This window comes from Eleutherodactylus coqui, chromosome 10, assembly GCF_035609145.1.
Source record: "Eleutherodactylus coqui strain aEleCoq1 chromosome 10, aEleCoq1.hap1, whole genome shotgun sequence".
NCBI lineage: Eukaryota > Metazoa > Chordata > Amphibia > Anura > Eleutherodactylidae > Eleutherodactylus > Eleutherodactylus coqui.
Window position 1 is genome coordinate 45,488,970 of NC_089846.1, and position 16,758 is coordinate 45,505,727.

A 16,758-nucleotide genomic window follows, 5' to 3' on the forward strand; every position below is an offset into this window, starting at 1 on the left:
TAAAGCCCAGGACCAAGCGTCATATATTTACTCTGCTTGGTCCTTAAAGAGGTAAATGTATTTCCACATTCAACATACACAAAGGACATGTTTACATATAATTCACTATGGAGGGTGAGCAGAAAAATAGTCCTTGAGTTTTAGCAGATAACTACTTAAAATCAAGGACTGTTTTTGTCTTCACCCTGTATGTGCAATCCTTCACAAGATCCTGGGACAGGCACTTGCCCCTGACTACTCACATCATTTGATGGCTTTAGTTACTAAATGACTAGGACACTTAGTTGCCATTGGATGATGAGTCTGTAGATATGACTACATAGTCTTCTACCAATCAGATCCTCAATGACAATTCATTGTTGTCGCATTGTCTTTTCAGCTGCTCATGCTAATATTGTTCTGCTGCTTGTCACTGGTCTGATGGAGTTTGTGATTATCAGCTTCCTTCTCTTTACATTGGAAAAGCTTCCTCTGGCGCTTGAAAGTAAGTGTTGCATCAAATCCAAAAGTCACATGTACCTCAAAATAGTACTACAACTCTTCCTATTAAAAGAAACCACAAGACCTCTCATAGCTTTGTTACCGGAAAAATAAAAATGTTATGGATCTTAGAATGCGGCGATGCAGATTCCATTGTTTTTATTAAAAAATGTGCTAAAGTAGTAAAATTAAAAGAAAAAAAACAATATAAGCTTGGTATCACAGTAATCGTGCTAATGCAGATAAGAAAGTCATCATGTTGTTTCTACTGTACGGTGAGCACTGTAAAAACAAAACCCCCAAACAATGGCGGAATTTCTGAACGTTTTTCCCATCTACCTCCCCTTCTTCCCAATGTAATAAAAGTTATACAGCATATTATATGTTACCCAGATTGGTGTTATTAAAATATACAACTCATCACAAAAAAAAAACAAGCCCTCATATGGCCATGTGTTAATGTAATCACTTAATGTATGGGATACTTAAAGGGTATCGTAGCCTTATCAATCAGGTATGTCTAAATTAATGTATACATACACATATACGATGCATCAGAGAAGAATGAGAAAGGACACTGGTGTGTTTCTAGTCATTCTTCTGTTTTATTGTTGCAATACAAGAGCCTATACTGTGGGACAACCCCCCACAAGGTTAAGTGATTCAAAGTCTACAACATATGCAATACTTCTATCTTAGTAAAACATTACAAAGGTTGATTATGACAAAACTGCATGCTCAGAATCTGGGACCCTGTTAGTAAAATGTAACTTCAATGCATCTTTTATTCTTGTATTTCTTGCTATATACATGACACAAAGATTATACACATAACACGACTGCCTAAAATATAATTCAATACTTTCACAATATGTCAATGAGTTATGGTTCCTGCAGTGTGACGATGAAAATCGCTTTGTCCTTAAAGCACCGAAAAGGGTGGTCGCTAAAGGAATTAAAATCTATGGGTGCATAAAGAAAAAAACACAATGAACACACATTAGCATCCGTATTCCCTGCTTTATTACGTACCCTGCTTTCTGTGGGTTGTGACAAAACTGGCATCACTTGGCCTTCTTGTGGTTTTTTTTTTTTGCGTGTGAAAAACGCAGTGAACACGGATCAATACAGACATAAAACAACTACATATACCAGTAACCAAAATTGCATACACCTGTGTGAATGATGCCTTAGAGTGACATCCCCGGACTCAGCGCCCCCAGCTGAGTCCAACTTCAGTGACCACCCCCAGCTTCTGTGAGCACACAACTTCAGTTTATGGGGCTCATAGGAGCTGACAACGTCTTTTCTACCCAAAATAATCTTTTTTTCACTACCTCTAAGACTCTCATTATTAAAATGCCAAAATTAATTATTGTATCCAATCTCAATATGTCCAACTAAATACCTTTCCTCTCCAAAATTTCCTCTAGTAACCGCGCTCTCCCTCTTCAGCATCATTTGTCTCTATGGCTTTTTTGCTTCCATGACAAACTGCTTGTTCAACAAAGAACTGATCCCGATGGGACCTGCAGTGTTCAAGGTAAGCGCTACCCAAGGCTGACCCAATATAAGAGTTCTAGCAATGAGCATGACTATGTCTAGTTAGCATCTAAGGCCTCGATGGCAAACCTATAATGCGTCTCAGCACTGACACGTGTAGCCATAGTCGCTGACACGCGGCCGCTAACCCCGTTAGTATTGAATACTGGCAAGGGCCGCGGCTCCCCTGCTAGTATTCACTAACCAGCGCTACTAGCAGCGCTGATCCTGATGCACACTGTGATGTCAGTGTGCAGCCGGGATCCTCCTTCCCCCTGCCCTGACGTCTCCTACCTGTTGGTTCTGCGAGAGCGTCCAGGGGAAGAGGCGTCCTGCAACACACTGACGTCACAGTGTGCGCCGCAGATCATCGCTGCTGGAGGGCGCGGAGTTCAGAGGAGGAGCGGAGCTTCCAAGACGTGAAGGGGGTAAGTGCATGGGTCTCGGGGGGCACTGTGGGGGGGTATTATCATGGCTGGGGGCCGTTGTGGGGTCACTATGACTGCTAAGGGCCGCTGTAAGGGGCACTATCACTGCTGGGGGCCGCTGTAGGGGGGGGTGCTGACACTGCTGGGGGCCGCTGTGGGGGCACTGTCATTGCTGGGGGCTGCTGTGGGGGCGCTGTCACAGCTGGAGGCCACTGTGGGGGGCCGCTGTCACTGCTGGGGGCCACTGTGGGGGCACTGTCACCGCTGGGGCTCATCATTACTGAGATAAGTGAGCGGGAGGCTGAGAGAGGCGAGGGCCTGTGCTATGGGTGTTTTGGGTTTATTAAATACAGTTATATTTTACAATTATACATTTTTGTTATTTAAACTATAAATATCACAAATTTATGTTTTTTTCTCGAAGTGACACACCACCCGAGTTATGCTTGTTTTTTGGCGAATTTTGACACATCAAGCTCAAAAGGTTGCCCATCACTGATCTAAGGTGTTATGTGCCAATCTGTGCAGTACAGATATGTAACACTACATCCATAGAACATTACGGACTCTTTGTATATAAGCTTTCATGTATCTGTGCGTGGACCCCTACCTATGTTTTATTACACCACTAATACTGCAATACGTACATCGTAGAAAGAACATATATGAAGTAAATGGTACATCAATATCGGACTAATCATCAGCTGTGTTATTGTCCCAGAAACAAGAAGCAGAGAGCAAGGAAGTAATCGCTAGCTCATGTCTCCTGACTCAGTCTCGTCGTACAAGTGGTCTACGAACTATAGCCAAGATATTGGACAATGGAGGTGTATGTGGCATCCCAACAGATACAGTTTATGCTCTGGCTGCTTCATGCAAACATCCAGATGCCATTAAGAGGATTTACGCCATAAAGGTGAGAGTAACATAGCCCTATGGTTTTACTATGATATCAGAAAAGTGTGATGAAAGGTCACATATTTACATGTGAATACAGATAGTCCCCGACTTGCGAACATTCGACTTGCGAATTTCGCTAGATACGAACTATCCGTTTTGCACAGTATGATGTAATGCTATGGCATTACATCATACTGTGCAGGGACCGGACAGGCTTCTATCAAGCCTGATAGAAGCCTGTCCGGTCAGATCGCGGCTGCTAGGCAGCCGGGGGCTTTCTGAAAGGCCCTAGGGCTGTCTATGCAGAGCGCCTAGCAAGCCGTGCGCTTGATGGGCACTCTGCATAGACAGCCCTGGGGCCTTTCAGGAGGTCCCCGGCTGCCTAGCAACCACACAGCGTCCCGCGATCTCATCGTGGGACGCTGTACGGGCCCCCTGAACATCGGGTGCAGGCTGTTCTTACAGCGGGCACCCCGCGGCAGCAGTTCCGACGAGCCGCGCCGCTCGTCAGAACTGTTAACACTTTAAATACCGCTGTCAGAGCGGTATTAAAGGGTTAACAGTTCCGACAAGCGCCACGGCTCGTCGGAACTGCTGCCGCGGGGTGCCCGCTGTAAGAACAGCCTGCACCCGACGTTGTATGGAGCGGGATCCACCCGCGATCCCGCTCCATACTACTACTTGTTCGACTTGCGAACAAAACGGACTTGCGAACGGGCTCCCGGAACGGAACCCGTTCGCAAGTCGGGGAGTATCTGTATATCTGCCCCTGTCCCCTAGGCTCCCATGTTCAGGTGGTGAGCGCTGCTATTTGGCATAAAATTTAATATGATCCCTTCTGGCATTGGTTCTACAGAATCGAGTCACATTATTATGAGCACCAGCTAATATATAGAGTTACTGCCATGTGCCACATGGACAGCAGATAGGGTGGTGTTACGGATTTTACGGAAAGTGGACCGACTGGTCTAACCAACCAGTTTGGTATTATGCCAGTTCTGGAGACTAGCAGCTGACCCCAGAAGAAAGGGATACCTACAGGAGGGAAGCTGGCCCTAAGTTAAGCAGGGAGGTGGAAGGGACCCTGCCTAAATGCAGGGCAATCGCCTCGATAAAGGCGGCCCCTCCTGGAACCTCAGCCCTGACTATCCCTGACAGAGATGGGAATAGGATCTGAAACACTAAAACAGAAACTGCACAGAACTGACTACTATCGAGATGAGCAAGACGGAAAAACAGAAGGGAAATGTACACATATACAGATAAGGCAAGACAAACAGAGAAATAGACTAGGAGTCCAGAAACAGAGGACCGAGCAGTGGAGTGACCAGAGGAAACACCAATACTGAGGCAACCAGGAAGTGGATCAGCTAAGCTTAAATAGGAAAGCAAATGCTCATTAATTCTGCAGTTGAGCTGACAGTCAGAGGGCTTGTTAACCCTTTCAGCGCTAGACAAAGACAGACAAGGATCCAAATGCACAGGAACAGCGGAAAGATGCTTTCGGTTACCTGGAGCCGCAAGAGGACGGCAGACATTAGCAGCAGACCTTACACTGGGAGTGACTCAATAAGGTGCTAATAGGTTGTCTCCATTATCTGGAGCCATGGCGACTGCAGTGCATCACACAACTGCTGGACGGTGTGTGGGGGGAGGATCCATAGATAGCACACAACGATCAGGGTGGTCCCACAGATGCTCAATTGGGTTCAAGTCTTGGGAATTAGGGGTCCAGGGAAGTACCTGAAAGTCTTGGTTGTGCTCTGCCAACCACTGTTGGACATATCTAGCCATGTGACATGTTATCTTGTCTTGCTGGAAGATTTCATCTGCCCCAGGGAAGACAAACAGTATGTATGGGTATATGATCTGCAAGAATGGATTCATAACTAAATCAGTCAGTTCAGAGTATTTTCTTTTGATGCACCTTTGTTACCATAGGTGTAGTGACCATCTATCTGTTTTGGAGCCCCAGACACAGTAGGGTTTGCTGAACTGTTTTAGACATATATTTGGTAGCCCCCTGGTTCGTTTTCATGATGAGATGCTCCATTTTAGCGTATTGGTCGTCCTTGTAACCTACGTTAACTTCTCACATCAATGGCACATGGTGCTCCGTAGTTTCCACATCAGTCATCCCCAATTATGCCATTTCTCTACTCAAAAAACACTTTCCCCACAGCAGCATGTGAGCAAGTCACAAATTGCACTGTTTGAAAAAGACTGCCAACTTTGGCCCGAAAGCCAATAATCATCCCGTTTTGCAACTCTGATCAACTGCCCCTTATACCCATGAAAATAAGAGATATGTGAGCAGATAGCCTAATGCACACCTTATATACAGACCAAGCCAGCCCACGGCACGTCACTTCCTTCATGGGCTACATACTGCCGATGTCCAAAGTAGGAGGTGGTCATAATAATGTGACTTGACTGTGTATATAAATGACATATAGAAAAAAAAAATCAGTATAGGCAGATACACCACAGCAGTTCTTTTATATTTTACAGGTACCCTTGACTGTCACTGGTAGCCAGACTTGTACAATAATTTGTGTAGATTCTATTTAGGTGCACCATGAAAATTTGCAACTTAACATGAAGCCCTGTAAGAAGAACCCATTTCCCCATATTGTGGAATTCAGGCACTAATATACAATATAAATTGGTGCTGGCAACTTAAAATTCTGCACGAGTTTAAAATATTCTAAGTATATGTTAGCCTACTGTAATACCACCAGTATGCGATGGTTTACACTGATTAGAGATCCAAGAGACTTACATGGAATTTGTAAATACGTGTATTATATGCATTGTGACAATGCAGTGTGTAGTCAGAAAGACTGCTCCAGTGTTATATCTCCAAACTGGGGTTCTATAGTGAAATAACAATAGCGTACATGAATAGGAAGCAATGGATGTACTACATGTTGGTATGGTGGGTCCATGGGGGTCCCGGAACACGGATTTCAATTTTGTGTTTCCTGTAAGAGATAGGGAGTAAAACCCAATTACAAAGTTGAAGAGCAGCATGTGAGAAGCAGAAATCCACTTTGCACATCTAAGTCCCATGGAACCCCTATGACTGAAGTAAGGAAAGTGTACTTAAAGTATAGTACTTTTACTATGATAGGAGATCATCCAGGAAGTAAGAGTTCACCTTGGATGTCTGTCATAGATCCTAAGGCAAATATATGTTAGATATTCCCTCATGAAAAAATCTTGGTTGTGTGAACACAGCCTTAGAGAAGTTCCCCAAACAAGAAATCCATAGAGCAGTAAGCACATTTATCAGCCCATACAAAATTTCCAAAAGTGTCCGTTCTTTTGAGCTACCGATAAAGCGCTATACTGATATTGCCACATATATAATGCATCTTTCTATAACTCTGTCATATGATCCTATTTACGGCAGGAACGACCTTCAGAGAAGCCTCTCTGTATATGTATTTCTAACCTGGAACAGTTGAGGGTAGCAAACCCTCCATTCAGTCCACTATTGTGGAGATTCATGGATTTAGTGTATCCTGGTGGAATAAGCTGCATTGTAAAGAAAGATGAATGGCTAAAGCGACTTGGTGAGTAATTTATATAGTACTTGTATATTGTCAGTGTCACCATTAATATCACAGCTGTGTATATGCACAATGTACAGTGGGTGGACAAAAATATGGAAACACCGTATGAAATGCATTCCTTAAGGCACATGGGATTATAAATCATATTTCATAGAGACCAATTTTAAGTGGAGGTAATATGTTCACATCTGCCTGAGTAACAAGATTCCATTGGTCAGGGGTTTAAGCTACTCAGTCCTTCTCCCAAAACCACCCAGAGCAGGGCAGGAGGTGAAGTAAACACAAATGTGGTGGGAAAGCTCTTAGCCAAGCAGGGGTCAAAAGGGCAATTTAGTGCTAATAATTGAAATCCCATTCATTTGGTATGGTGTTTCCATATTTTTATTCACCCCCTGTATATAAGCAGTACAAGTTCTCAACATAAAAAAAGGAAAACATGTAGTACAAAGTTTTCAGAGTATTCTGCATAAAGCCCCTGCAGACGTTGCCATGCTCTTATGTCCAGTGCATTGTCATTATGTTGTGTCTGATATTCTAAACTGTGACATTCTTTACATTAATAAGTGAACAGTCTAACGTTCCATTAATACTACGATGAGTTTCATGGTAAAACTTTAGCTAATGTGTAAAATGTATCAAGTAAAACTTTTACAGAGCTTGGCTTTATGTGTGTTCTAGGCGTGGGACCTGCATATGCATATGTTGGGACCACCGACTCCATAATGATCAGGGTTCCAGATCATACAGTCACAGTCCATCTTACTGACATGACGGGACCCGTAGCAATTACATCTGCCAATCCCAGCGGAGAAAGTGACAGCACTCACCACGATCATGTCACAACGTAAGTAGCATAAAACGGTCTGAATAGAAGCAAGGCAGGGTTTATATTTGCACTTAGCTAGCCTGCCCACAGACGGATTTGCATTGCGGAATCCAGAGCGGGTGTCTGCAGCACATACCGTCCATAGCATGAAATGGAAAAGTGATTTTTCTCTGCACACAAGTGGAAATCAATTACAATTTTCCATTTGCAGAGAAAAAAATTGCAGCATGCTCTATTTTTAGGCGGATTCTATATGGACAGCTTCCATTAACCCTTTGCAATCCAATTTTGGATTCAGGGTTTCCTAGGGGGTTTCCTCTTCCTGCCATAATACAATGGCGCCACCTGCTGGCTAGAGCCAGTACTGCTGTATTGCACATGCTGGAGAGGCCCCCCGACAACAGAGCAGCCAGTAATATACAGTAAGAATACCCTGCCGGACGTCTTCTGACATCAGAAACTGTGCAGCCTTCAATCAGAATGTCTTTAGATGTCAGATAGTAGATTAGAAAGGGTTAAAGTTAATGGAAGCCACCTGACCCACGGCCCTTCTGCAATCAACATTGTGGAAACGTTGTGGGATCGGCGTCATCGCCTAGTGATGGCGCAGCAAAATCTGTACTGCACATGTGCACTGGCCGGACCATCCACAGTACAGATTAAGAAGATTCGGACAGGGATGCAGGGTCACCGGCTGGGTACAGGGTTGGGTTTTGCTACGAGATTAATGCTATCAAAACTTGATGTCTCCATAAATATGTTATTTTAATACATGGAGTGATACAGATGCTTACAAATTCACTCCATAGTAAAGTATAAAAAGATATTGTATATCCCATTACACTGAAAATATAAAGAATGGACTAATGTCTAATCAAATCTTATAACAATGTATGTGATTTTTTTCCATAGCCGTCTGAGCCACAAATTGGACGCTGTTCTATGTGATGGATATTCCGGGGAGCTCGTGGGATCAACTGTTGTAATCTGCACCAAAATAGATGAAGGTATATAGCAAAATATACACAGTTGGGCAAGGGTGCTTTCTAGAGATGAGCGAGCGCACTCGGTTCGGGTGTTTTTGCACTAGAGCACCGCTTTTTCAGAGTAACTGACTACTCGGACGAAAAGATTTGGGGGGCGCCGGCGGGGGCGGCGTGGTGGAGCAGGGGGTAGCAGTAGGGAACAGGGGGGAACTCTCTCTCCCCCCCCCACTCCCCTCTGCAACCCCCTGCTCACCCCCGGCGCCCCCCGAATCTTTTTGTCTGAGTAGTCAGTTACTCGTAAAAAGCGGAGCTCGAGTGCAAAATCACCCGAACCGAGTACGCTTGCTCATCTCTAGTGCTTTCACATCTGCGCTCAGAGTCCACTTTCCTGCTCCATTCGGGAAGCAGAAAAGGGGATTACCCGTGACCACACAGCTCCGTTTTTGGATGGAACCAAACAGCGCCAGACGGACCCTATTGACTGTAATAGGGTCCACCTGCATCCTGCTTTCCACCGGATCTGTGATTGAACCTCCGACCTGGAGGTTCCAACACAGATGTGAAACCCGCCTAATAGAAGCAAACTGTAAAATATAAATGCTGGCTATAAGTAATGATGGCCATTGAGGTTTTTTTTGGTTGATTCCACTCAGGACATTAGTACTGGAAGAAGAGTTGGACAGAAAAATTAATAGAAAGAGGTCCTGATTGGGATACTTTCCTATTAACTCCATGGGCTCATATAGAGAGTGCGGAAAGAAAGTATCTAGAAAAGACCACCTTAAAAGCAGAATCTAACTAACTTTTTGAAGCTCTTTTCGAGAGCAGCGCAAGGTAGTGACAGGCACACTGATTACAGTGATATGCCTTCTGTGTGTATCTGTGCAGTAATTTGGGAGAAACGTGCATTCTATTATTAGCAGCCAGACAAAGGGGACTACATGAAGTAGTCCTCGATATTCATGAATTGGAGCTATTCATATCCACCCCACCCTCCAGCTACTGTTTGACTGCTATCTACCTATTAATTTACATAGAGAGTTAGCTGCCGATTAGTGGCTGGAGGGTAAGTACACATGGCTAGCTGCAGTTCATGAAAATTAAGGACTATTTCCTGCAATCCTCTGTGTCTCGCTGCTACTATTAAAATTCAAGTTTCTCCCAAACTACTGCACGGATGCACATAGCACTGTAATCAGTGTGCCTGTTACTTGTGCTGCTCTCAGAGAAAGCTGTGAATAGATTAGTGACAGATTCCCTTTAGTCTATTCCAATATAATAAAGAATATTTTGTTGGTGATCTGTTGCATAGTAACATAGTATGTTAGGCCGAATAAACACAATGTCCATCTAGTCCAGCCTGTTTCTTGAGCCTTAGTACTTACTTCTTGATATTGTCTTCCTTGCAGGAACCATTAAAATATTACGAGAAGGTTGTGTGCCCGCTACCAAAATTACGCAGTTATTTGAGCAGGCTAAAAACATGCAGCAAGAAGTGTTATAAGAAGAAGCAGAAACGTTTTGCCTCGTTTTGCCTCCTATGAACAAATAGTCGTCCGCAGGTGGAATTGTCTATATGTATGTAGATATAGTATGCGCATGAATATTGTATATTCACTATATTTATTGCTCTTTAGAAATGTAGAAAAGTCATTATTTTACAAGAAAATGTTTTTTCTATTTCGGGTATTGCTAAGTCCGAATAAGTGAAAAAAAAAAGAATACCAAAGTCCAGTACTAGAGATGAGCGAGCATACTCGCTAAGGCAAACTACTCGAGCGAGTAGTGCCTTATGCGAGTACCTGCCCGCTCGTCTCTAAAGATTCGGGTGACGGCGGGGAAGAGCGGTGAGTTGCGGTAGTGAGCAGTCGGAGAGAGTGAGAGAGAGATCCCCCCCCTGTTCCTCCCTGCTCTTCCCCGCCGGCACCCGAATCTTTAGAGACGAGTGGGCAGGTACTCGCATAAGGCACTACTCGCTCGAGTAGTTTGCTTAGCGAGTATGCTCGCTCATCTCTATCCAGTACATATTAATTATCACAATCTAATGCAGTGAGTTTATATTAATATATAGGGGGGTGCTATAGGAAAACTTCAGAAGAGGAGCATATGTTTTATATCTACATCAATGCAGCAGGTTTGGAGCTCTGTGTCAGAAAAAGCTACGACCCAACTGCTGTAAAGTTATTTCATTCCATTGTCTATTTTACACCAGTGCCTTCATTGATAGGCACACCGGCTCAGTGATAGAATGTTTATGTGACTACTAGGTATGTCTGTCAGGTTCTCATTTCAATGAACATTTTGTGAATTATTTTCAATGTGTGTAAAAATCTTTAAAAATGTACCTGTCATTAAGCTATATTTGAATAAATGTGAATACATGAAAGATTTTAATAATTGATTTACAGAAGAAAGCAAAATGACAAAAACTCGAACACAACGGCGGCAGTTGGATGTAGAATTGTGGTTTAAAAAGTAGCATTTTTGCATATGCCAATTCTGCACAATAATCTGAGATTTTTTTCTCCTCTCTTTTTATGCCGCGCACAGTAAAAATTTTTGGAGGTGGGCGGAGCCTAGCAAGTTGTTGCTTCCACTGAATAGCGAGTTTACCATAATTTATAGCAGAAACTGGTGCAAATTATAATACAAATCTACATTAGTTCATGCAGTAGCTGGTGTCCATCTCACTACCTACTGCCTGGAGAGCAATGATGCGCCTAATTTATTAAAGGAGTTTTCCAACAGTAAGATATTGATGACCTAACATTAGGACAGGTCTTCACTATCAGATAGATGGGGGTCTGTTTTTTGGAACGGTCACCGAACAGCTGATTGAAGAAGACAAGGTTCTCAAGTGAAAATAGCATCATACATTTTATAGTGGCTGTGCCTGGTATTACAGCCCAGTGCCATTCACTTGACTGATGAACATAACGTCACAGGCTTGAGAAGACGCCTCTTCAGTCTGTTGACCAGTTTAAATTTGTGCCAAGGGTCCAGGTGCTATCTAGGTGCCCAGTGGAGATACACCATTTGCCCTCTGGCTAAAGAAGCCTTGACTGTAATATTCATGACCTATACTTAAGATAGGTCATCAATATCAGATCATTGGGGGTACGTGACTGGAGAACCGCCTCTTCAGTCTGTTGATCATGATTTTGGTGTTCCCTTGGAAGGCCTCACCCATTGTTTTCGATGGGACCTTAAAAGACATCGCATGGCACTTGCATACCATGTGATGTGCATGCTAGTGCAATGTGATGTTTCCCATTGAAACACTTACGATCCTCTGACGTACGTGAAACACGCACCTGAAGATCGCAATTTTACAAAAGCGTGGTAAACACACGTTGGCAAGCGCAATATCGAGCCAAGTTTCTCAGCCCAATATAGTGCTTGCCTATGTGAAAGCACGGTCTGTGCGCAAACAGCGTTTGTGTGAATGAGGTCTCATAGAGATAAAAGTATTTTTATGATGGAGAGCAGCACTTCTAAGTGTGAAGCATAGGTCCCCATTTGTGGCAGGCATTAGCATATATGGGGACATAATAATAGAGGTTATTTGAGGGGGAAATGGGCATGGAGGGAAAGGGGGCCCAACAGTAGCCTTGATAGTACCTAGCATCCAGGGCACATCTCTGGATCCTTGAAGTTAGTGGCCTTTTCATTTGTATCTCTTGATGAAAACTATGATGGTACAGAGGGCCACTGGACATTATATTCACTGCATGGGGGTGTTTGGTTGGTGCTTCTAGGGATAACATTGGCACTTCATGGTGGTATTTGTTTGCCTCCACTACAGAGATAGTATGGGTACTGCATGGCAGTATTTGTTCGCTGGTTAGGCCCTGGCATCATCATGGATTGGCTGGTAAGACCCAAGTAGAAAAAGTTTGAGCAACCCTAACCAAGAGACTCAAGCAGGCCTCCCACCACTCATCTGAAGTCTTCTGTATGTAGTCACACTATGTCATTCAAATTCTATGGAAATTCCTTTGGAAAGAATGATTAAAGAGTTAATAAATACTTTATGTTGCTGATAACTACGTGCTGAAATTTTGAAAATGTAAGTTCCTCTTCGTAATAGAGGTCACAATAGAAGGTGTGATAGGGAAGTGCATGAAATTACATAGACATGAGTAACTTGAATGGATTGTGCTGTCAGGTTCAGGCAGCCAAAACCATGGTCAGCATCAGCCCAGAATAGGTCTGCACAGTGCCCCATGTATTATTCTGAAATGCTGCAGTGTTTTACAAAAAACTATTTTGAAGTTTGATTTAGGAATGGAGCTCTGAGTCGCGGAGGTGGGCCTCACCGGCCTTTACTCCACGCCGGCCTCTAACCTACGCCGGCTTCTCCCCGCTTTTAGACTGACAGCTCTCTTCCTATACACAAAAGGGGTAAGAGCTGTCAGTCTTTATGACCCACCTTTGTGGCCCACCTCAGTGACTCGGAGCTCAGCTCTGAGTCAAACTTCAAAGTGTATATATTTTGAAACATTGTAGCATTTCAGAATACGTCATACACAGGGGCGATAGGCACACCCCTCCTGGGTTCATGCTGCCCGTGGGACAGATTCCCTTAGTGTATTACCCTGTCCTCAATAACTGCAGATATTGGATACAGTCCATTTCCTCTTCAGCAGAAGAAGAATGACCCAAGTATATAAATAGAACTATATATTCCCTGTAACTGTTGTGTGACGGTTACTTATTAAGCCTATTAACAAACACATGACATCACTCTGAAGTGACTATACTACTGAGGTGAATGAACTTTGGACCCACAATTAATGAACTTCAAGGTTTTCACACATAATCTTTAGAGATAAGACAATCTAGAAACAGTTATGTGAAAAGAGCTCAACCAAATAATATGACTGGCCAAAGATAGAATTAAATGTCATAAAGCTGGATGGAGATATCAGTGATATTACATTCATACAGATAGGGAGTAGTGCTATAATAAACACTTTGGGGAAGATGTACTCTTGAAAATCCACCAGTAAGCTGTCTTACATGGTTTACACCACATTTATCATACATTTTTAGATGCTTTTGAATATTTTTATGACTTGTCTGACAAAAAAATTCTACTTTGCAAAAAAATAAATAAATAAAAAAGAAGGGGTATGGCCTAAATGCACCAAAAATTGGGCCAATTTTTTGCCAAAATTTTGGCATAGTTTTTGGTGTAAACTAAGCCTACTAATACAGTATGTAGTATAAAGTTAGAATAGACAGTTTAAAGATTTCCCAGATTTATCATCCAGAATGACGCACTGTGATAAACTGGCCCATTTTAAGACTGTCTTGTCTACGTTTGCACTGTCTACCTATTAGGGTTCATTCACACGGGCGTGAGGGTATTGCGGTCCATGAATACACAGCGTATTCACGGACTGAAAAATGCCTGCTGCCTGCTTATTTTGAACTTTTAAAGTGTATTTCTACATGCTGGAGCATCCATTGTTTTATTGTACAAATACACAATGAATACGCAGATTTCCTGCATGTTCACTATGTATTTGCGCTGGTCTATTCCCTTCTAAGGTCTATTTCAGTGTGTAATACGCAACAAAATAGGACATGCTGCGTACTTTTTCATTCAACCGAAAATTGTGTGAAATGACTATGAATCAATGGGTTCAATGGATTCTATTCACTGTGATTAATGCATGTAAGAAAATATACATGTAACATGCGGCTTCGGTCCGTCAGTTGGAATGGCTCCTTAAAAACGCAGCAGGCCATTTGGCGAAACCCCCAGTCATATTATGTTCTGCTTCCATTCTGCTTTCAGGCTTTGCCATCTTTGCAGGCAAAACCCCTCCCTTGTACATCACTTGGCCCCCTTACAAGTATACGCATCAAATGGTGCCTAAGTTGAAGACAATTTTGGGTTGTAACTTTATGATCAGTAGATTCACGTACAAATCCAATGTCTAGACAATAGTTGACTTTACTTAAAGGGAACCTGTCACGTCCCAACAGCACCAGAAACTAAGTTATGGCGCTGTTAGTGGACATGTCAGGGAGCCGGATGAGGCATACTTTATACTCACCTGCAATCCAGCAGTGTCCTCCTTTGAAGTTAATGTGCAGCACGGAAATCTGACTAAACAATTACAGGTCTATGGGAGAGCGCCCAGGACTCAGATTTTCGCCCTGAGCATTGACCTCAGAAGTCCACACCGCTAGATCACAAGAGAGGGGAGTTGCGGTATGAGCTATTTTTTGGCCGATCTCGACTATTATTTTCTATGGGACAACATAAAAAAGTCACATCAGACTTGCAGGTAGGTGTGATTTTCATGTAAGTGTGATGCGATTTTTTATTTTTCCTATTGACAGAGAAAGCAATTTGCACTTGCATGAAAACCGCGTGTATAGCAATGCAATGAGTTTTTCTTGAAAAATGCATCACAATCGTATATATAAGAGTGCAACATTTCTCAAACCAATACCGCTCTCCCCCCATGTAAATACAGCCTAATTGGTAGGAAAATGAATTTAAGGCTGGGTTCCTCCTGGACGGAAATTTCGCAGAATTTCCGCAGCAGAAATGCTGCTTTAAAACCCCACAGAGAGAAGAGAGCCCGAAGCGGAAACGGCGATACCATTGACATGTCGCGGACTTAAACTCTACGCTGCATGTCAGTTTCTGCGTGGCTGGTCGGCAACGTGTGAACGAGATTTTTGAAAAGTAGACCCATTTGGAAGTAGACCCATTGCTGGCCACAGTGGCTAGGGTTACAGGCCACTGTAATAAGGTGCATGGGCAGTCAATAAGGGGGGTTAGACTTCCATTTGGAATACCATGTGCCAGTGTTTCAAACGCCATGCTAATTGCAGTACAACACCTCCATTGATTTCAATGGGGCTTTGCAGATCTGCGCTCAAACACGACATTTGTAACATTGCGACGTTTGAGCGCTGTCTGCTCTATTTTCATGGGTTTAGGCACTTTTTTAATGATGGAGGGCATTATAAACATTGTCAAACGCTGTACAATCCGTTCAAAAGCACTGCTCGAAATCACGGTAAAATGCAGCGATTTAGAACGCAGCGTTTTGTTAATGCATCTGTGAGAGCGGCCATAGGGCTTATTTAGATGACCCTATACATGCAAGTATTTTGTCGCGTTACAAAAAAATGACAAAAAAACCCGACCATGCGAAGCATTGGATTTCAACAAGTTCATTCAAATAAACGATTTTTTGACCCATAAAAAAATGCGGCGGGAAAAGTAGCACATACGCAACTGTTTTCGCTCGGCGTTTTATACGCCGCATGAAAAGATAAGTCTTGCCCTGTCTTTTGACGTGACAAGCATCAAGCTCACATAGACTTCTATGGCAGCAGGAAAAACGGGAGGCGAGTTCCTCTGCGTCCAACACTGGGAGAAGAAGAAAGCTGGCCCTAATGAACCGTTACTGATCATTCCGAGGATTTCTGACGATCGTTTTCATTGCTTATACGCAGCAGTGCCTTGTGTGAATGGCATGAAATATGTGAATAAAGATCAGGACTCAATCGCGTCAAAGTTTCATTCATGCGATTATACGGTGCGTATGGGCGAATGTAAAACCGCATATGGTCCTGTGAAGGAGGCCCTAGGTTGCTGTCTTCATGCGCAGGTTATATTCAGTTTTTGTAGGCAGGTGTAAATTATACATGGAGAGAAAGTTTTAAGGACAGGTACAACTTCTATTTTTTTTAAACCCATCCTTGTTTTGTCTTTAAAAACTGCATCAAAACCTTCCTACTCCCCTCCCAAAAAAATCCTCCATGTGTGACAGCACCCTTAAGTCCAAGCTCACATGGGTGTAAGCGCATTTCGGCTGGCAGTTATGTTGTTCGCATTTACGCAAGCCCATTGATTTCAATAAGCTCTTGCAGCGCACAAATGTTCACAAGATAGGCCTGATCGCGTGAATAAATACATTCATGTGAGCACACCCATTGAAATCAATGGGTTCAAATTACTGCACATTACTTGCACAAAATTAGTG

The 16,758-nt window shown here is 43.1% G+C and overlaps 1 protein-coding gene across 3 annotated transcripts in view; it reads left to right on the forward strand.

Annotated features, from left to right (window-relative positions):
- The window catches only part of LOC136580407 (uncharacterized), an 83,302-nt gene extending 70,516 nt beyond the window's left edge, over window positions 1-12,786 (forward strand). For 2 of the 3 annotated variants that reach the window (XM_066580962.1, XM_066580961.1), the window contains exons 5-11: window positions 380-484; window positions 1,914-2,023; window positions 3,172-3,366; window positions 6,766-6,928; window positions 7,607-7,772; window positions 8,667-8,761; window positions 10,150-11,126. In XM_066580962.1, the coding sequence (XP_066437059.1) occupies window positions 380-484; window positions 1,914-2,023; window positions 3,172-3,366; window positions 6,766-6,928; window positions 7,607-7,772; window positions 8,667-8,761; window positions 10,150-10,244 (929 nt within the window). In that variant the 3' untranslated portion in view covers window positions 10,245-11,126. Of the gene's footprint in view, window positions 1-379; window positions 485-1,913; window positions 2,024-3,171; window positions 3,367-6,765; window positions 6,929-7,606; window positions 7,773-8,666; window positions 8,762-10,149; window positions 11,127-12,545 lie in introns of those variants that run through there. The other variant, XR_010786956.1, reaches the window with a different exon arrangement.
- The last annotated feature ends 3,972 nt before the right edge of the window (window positions 12,787-16,758 follow it).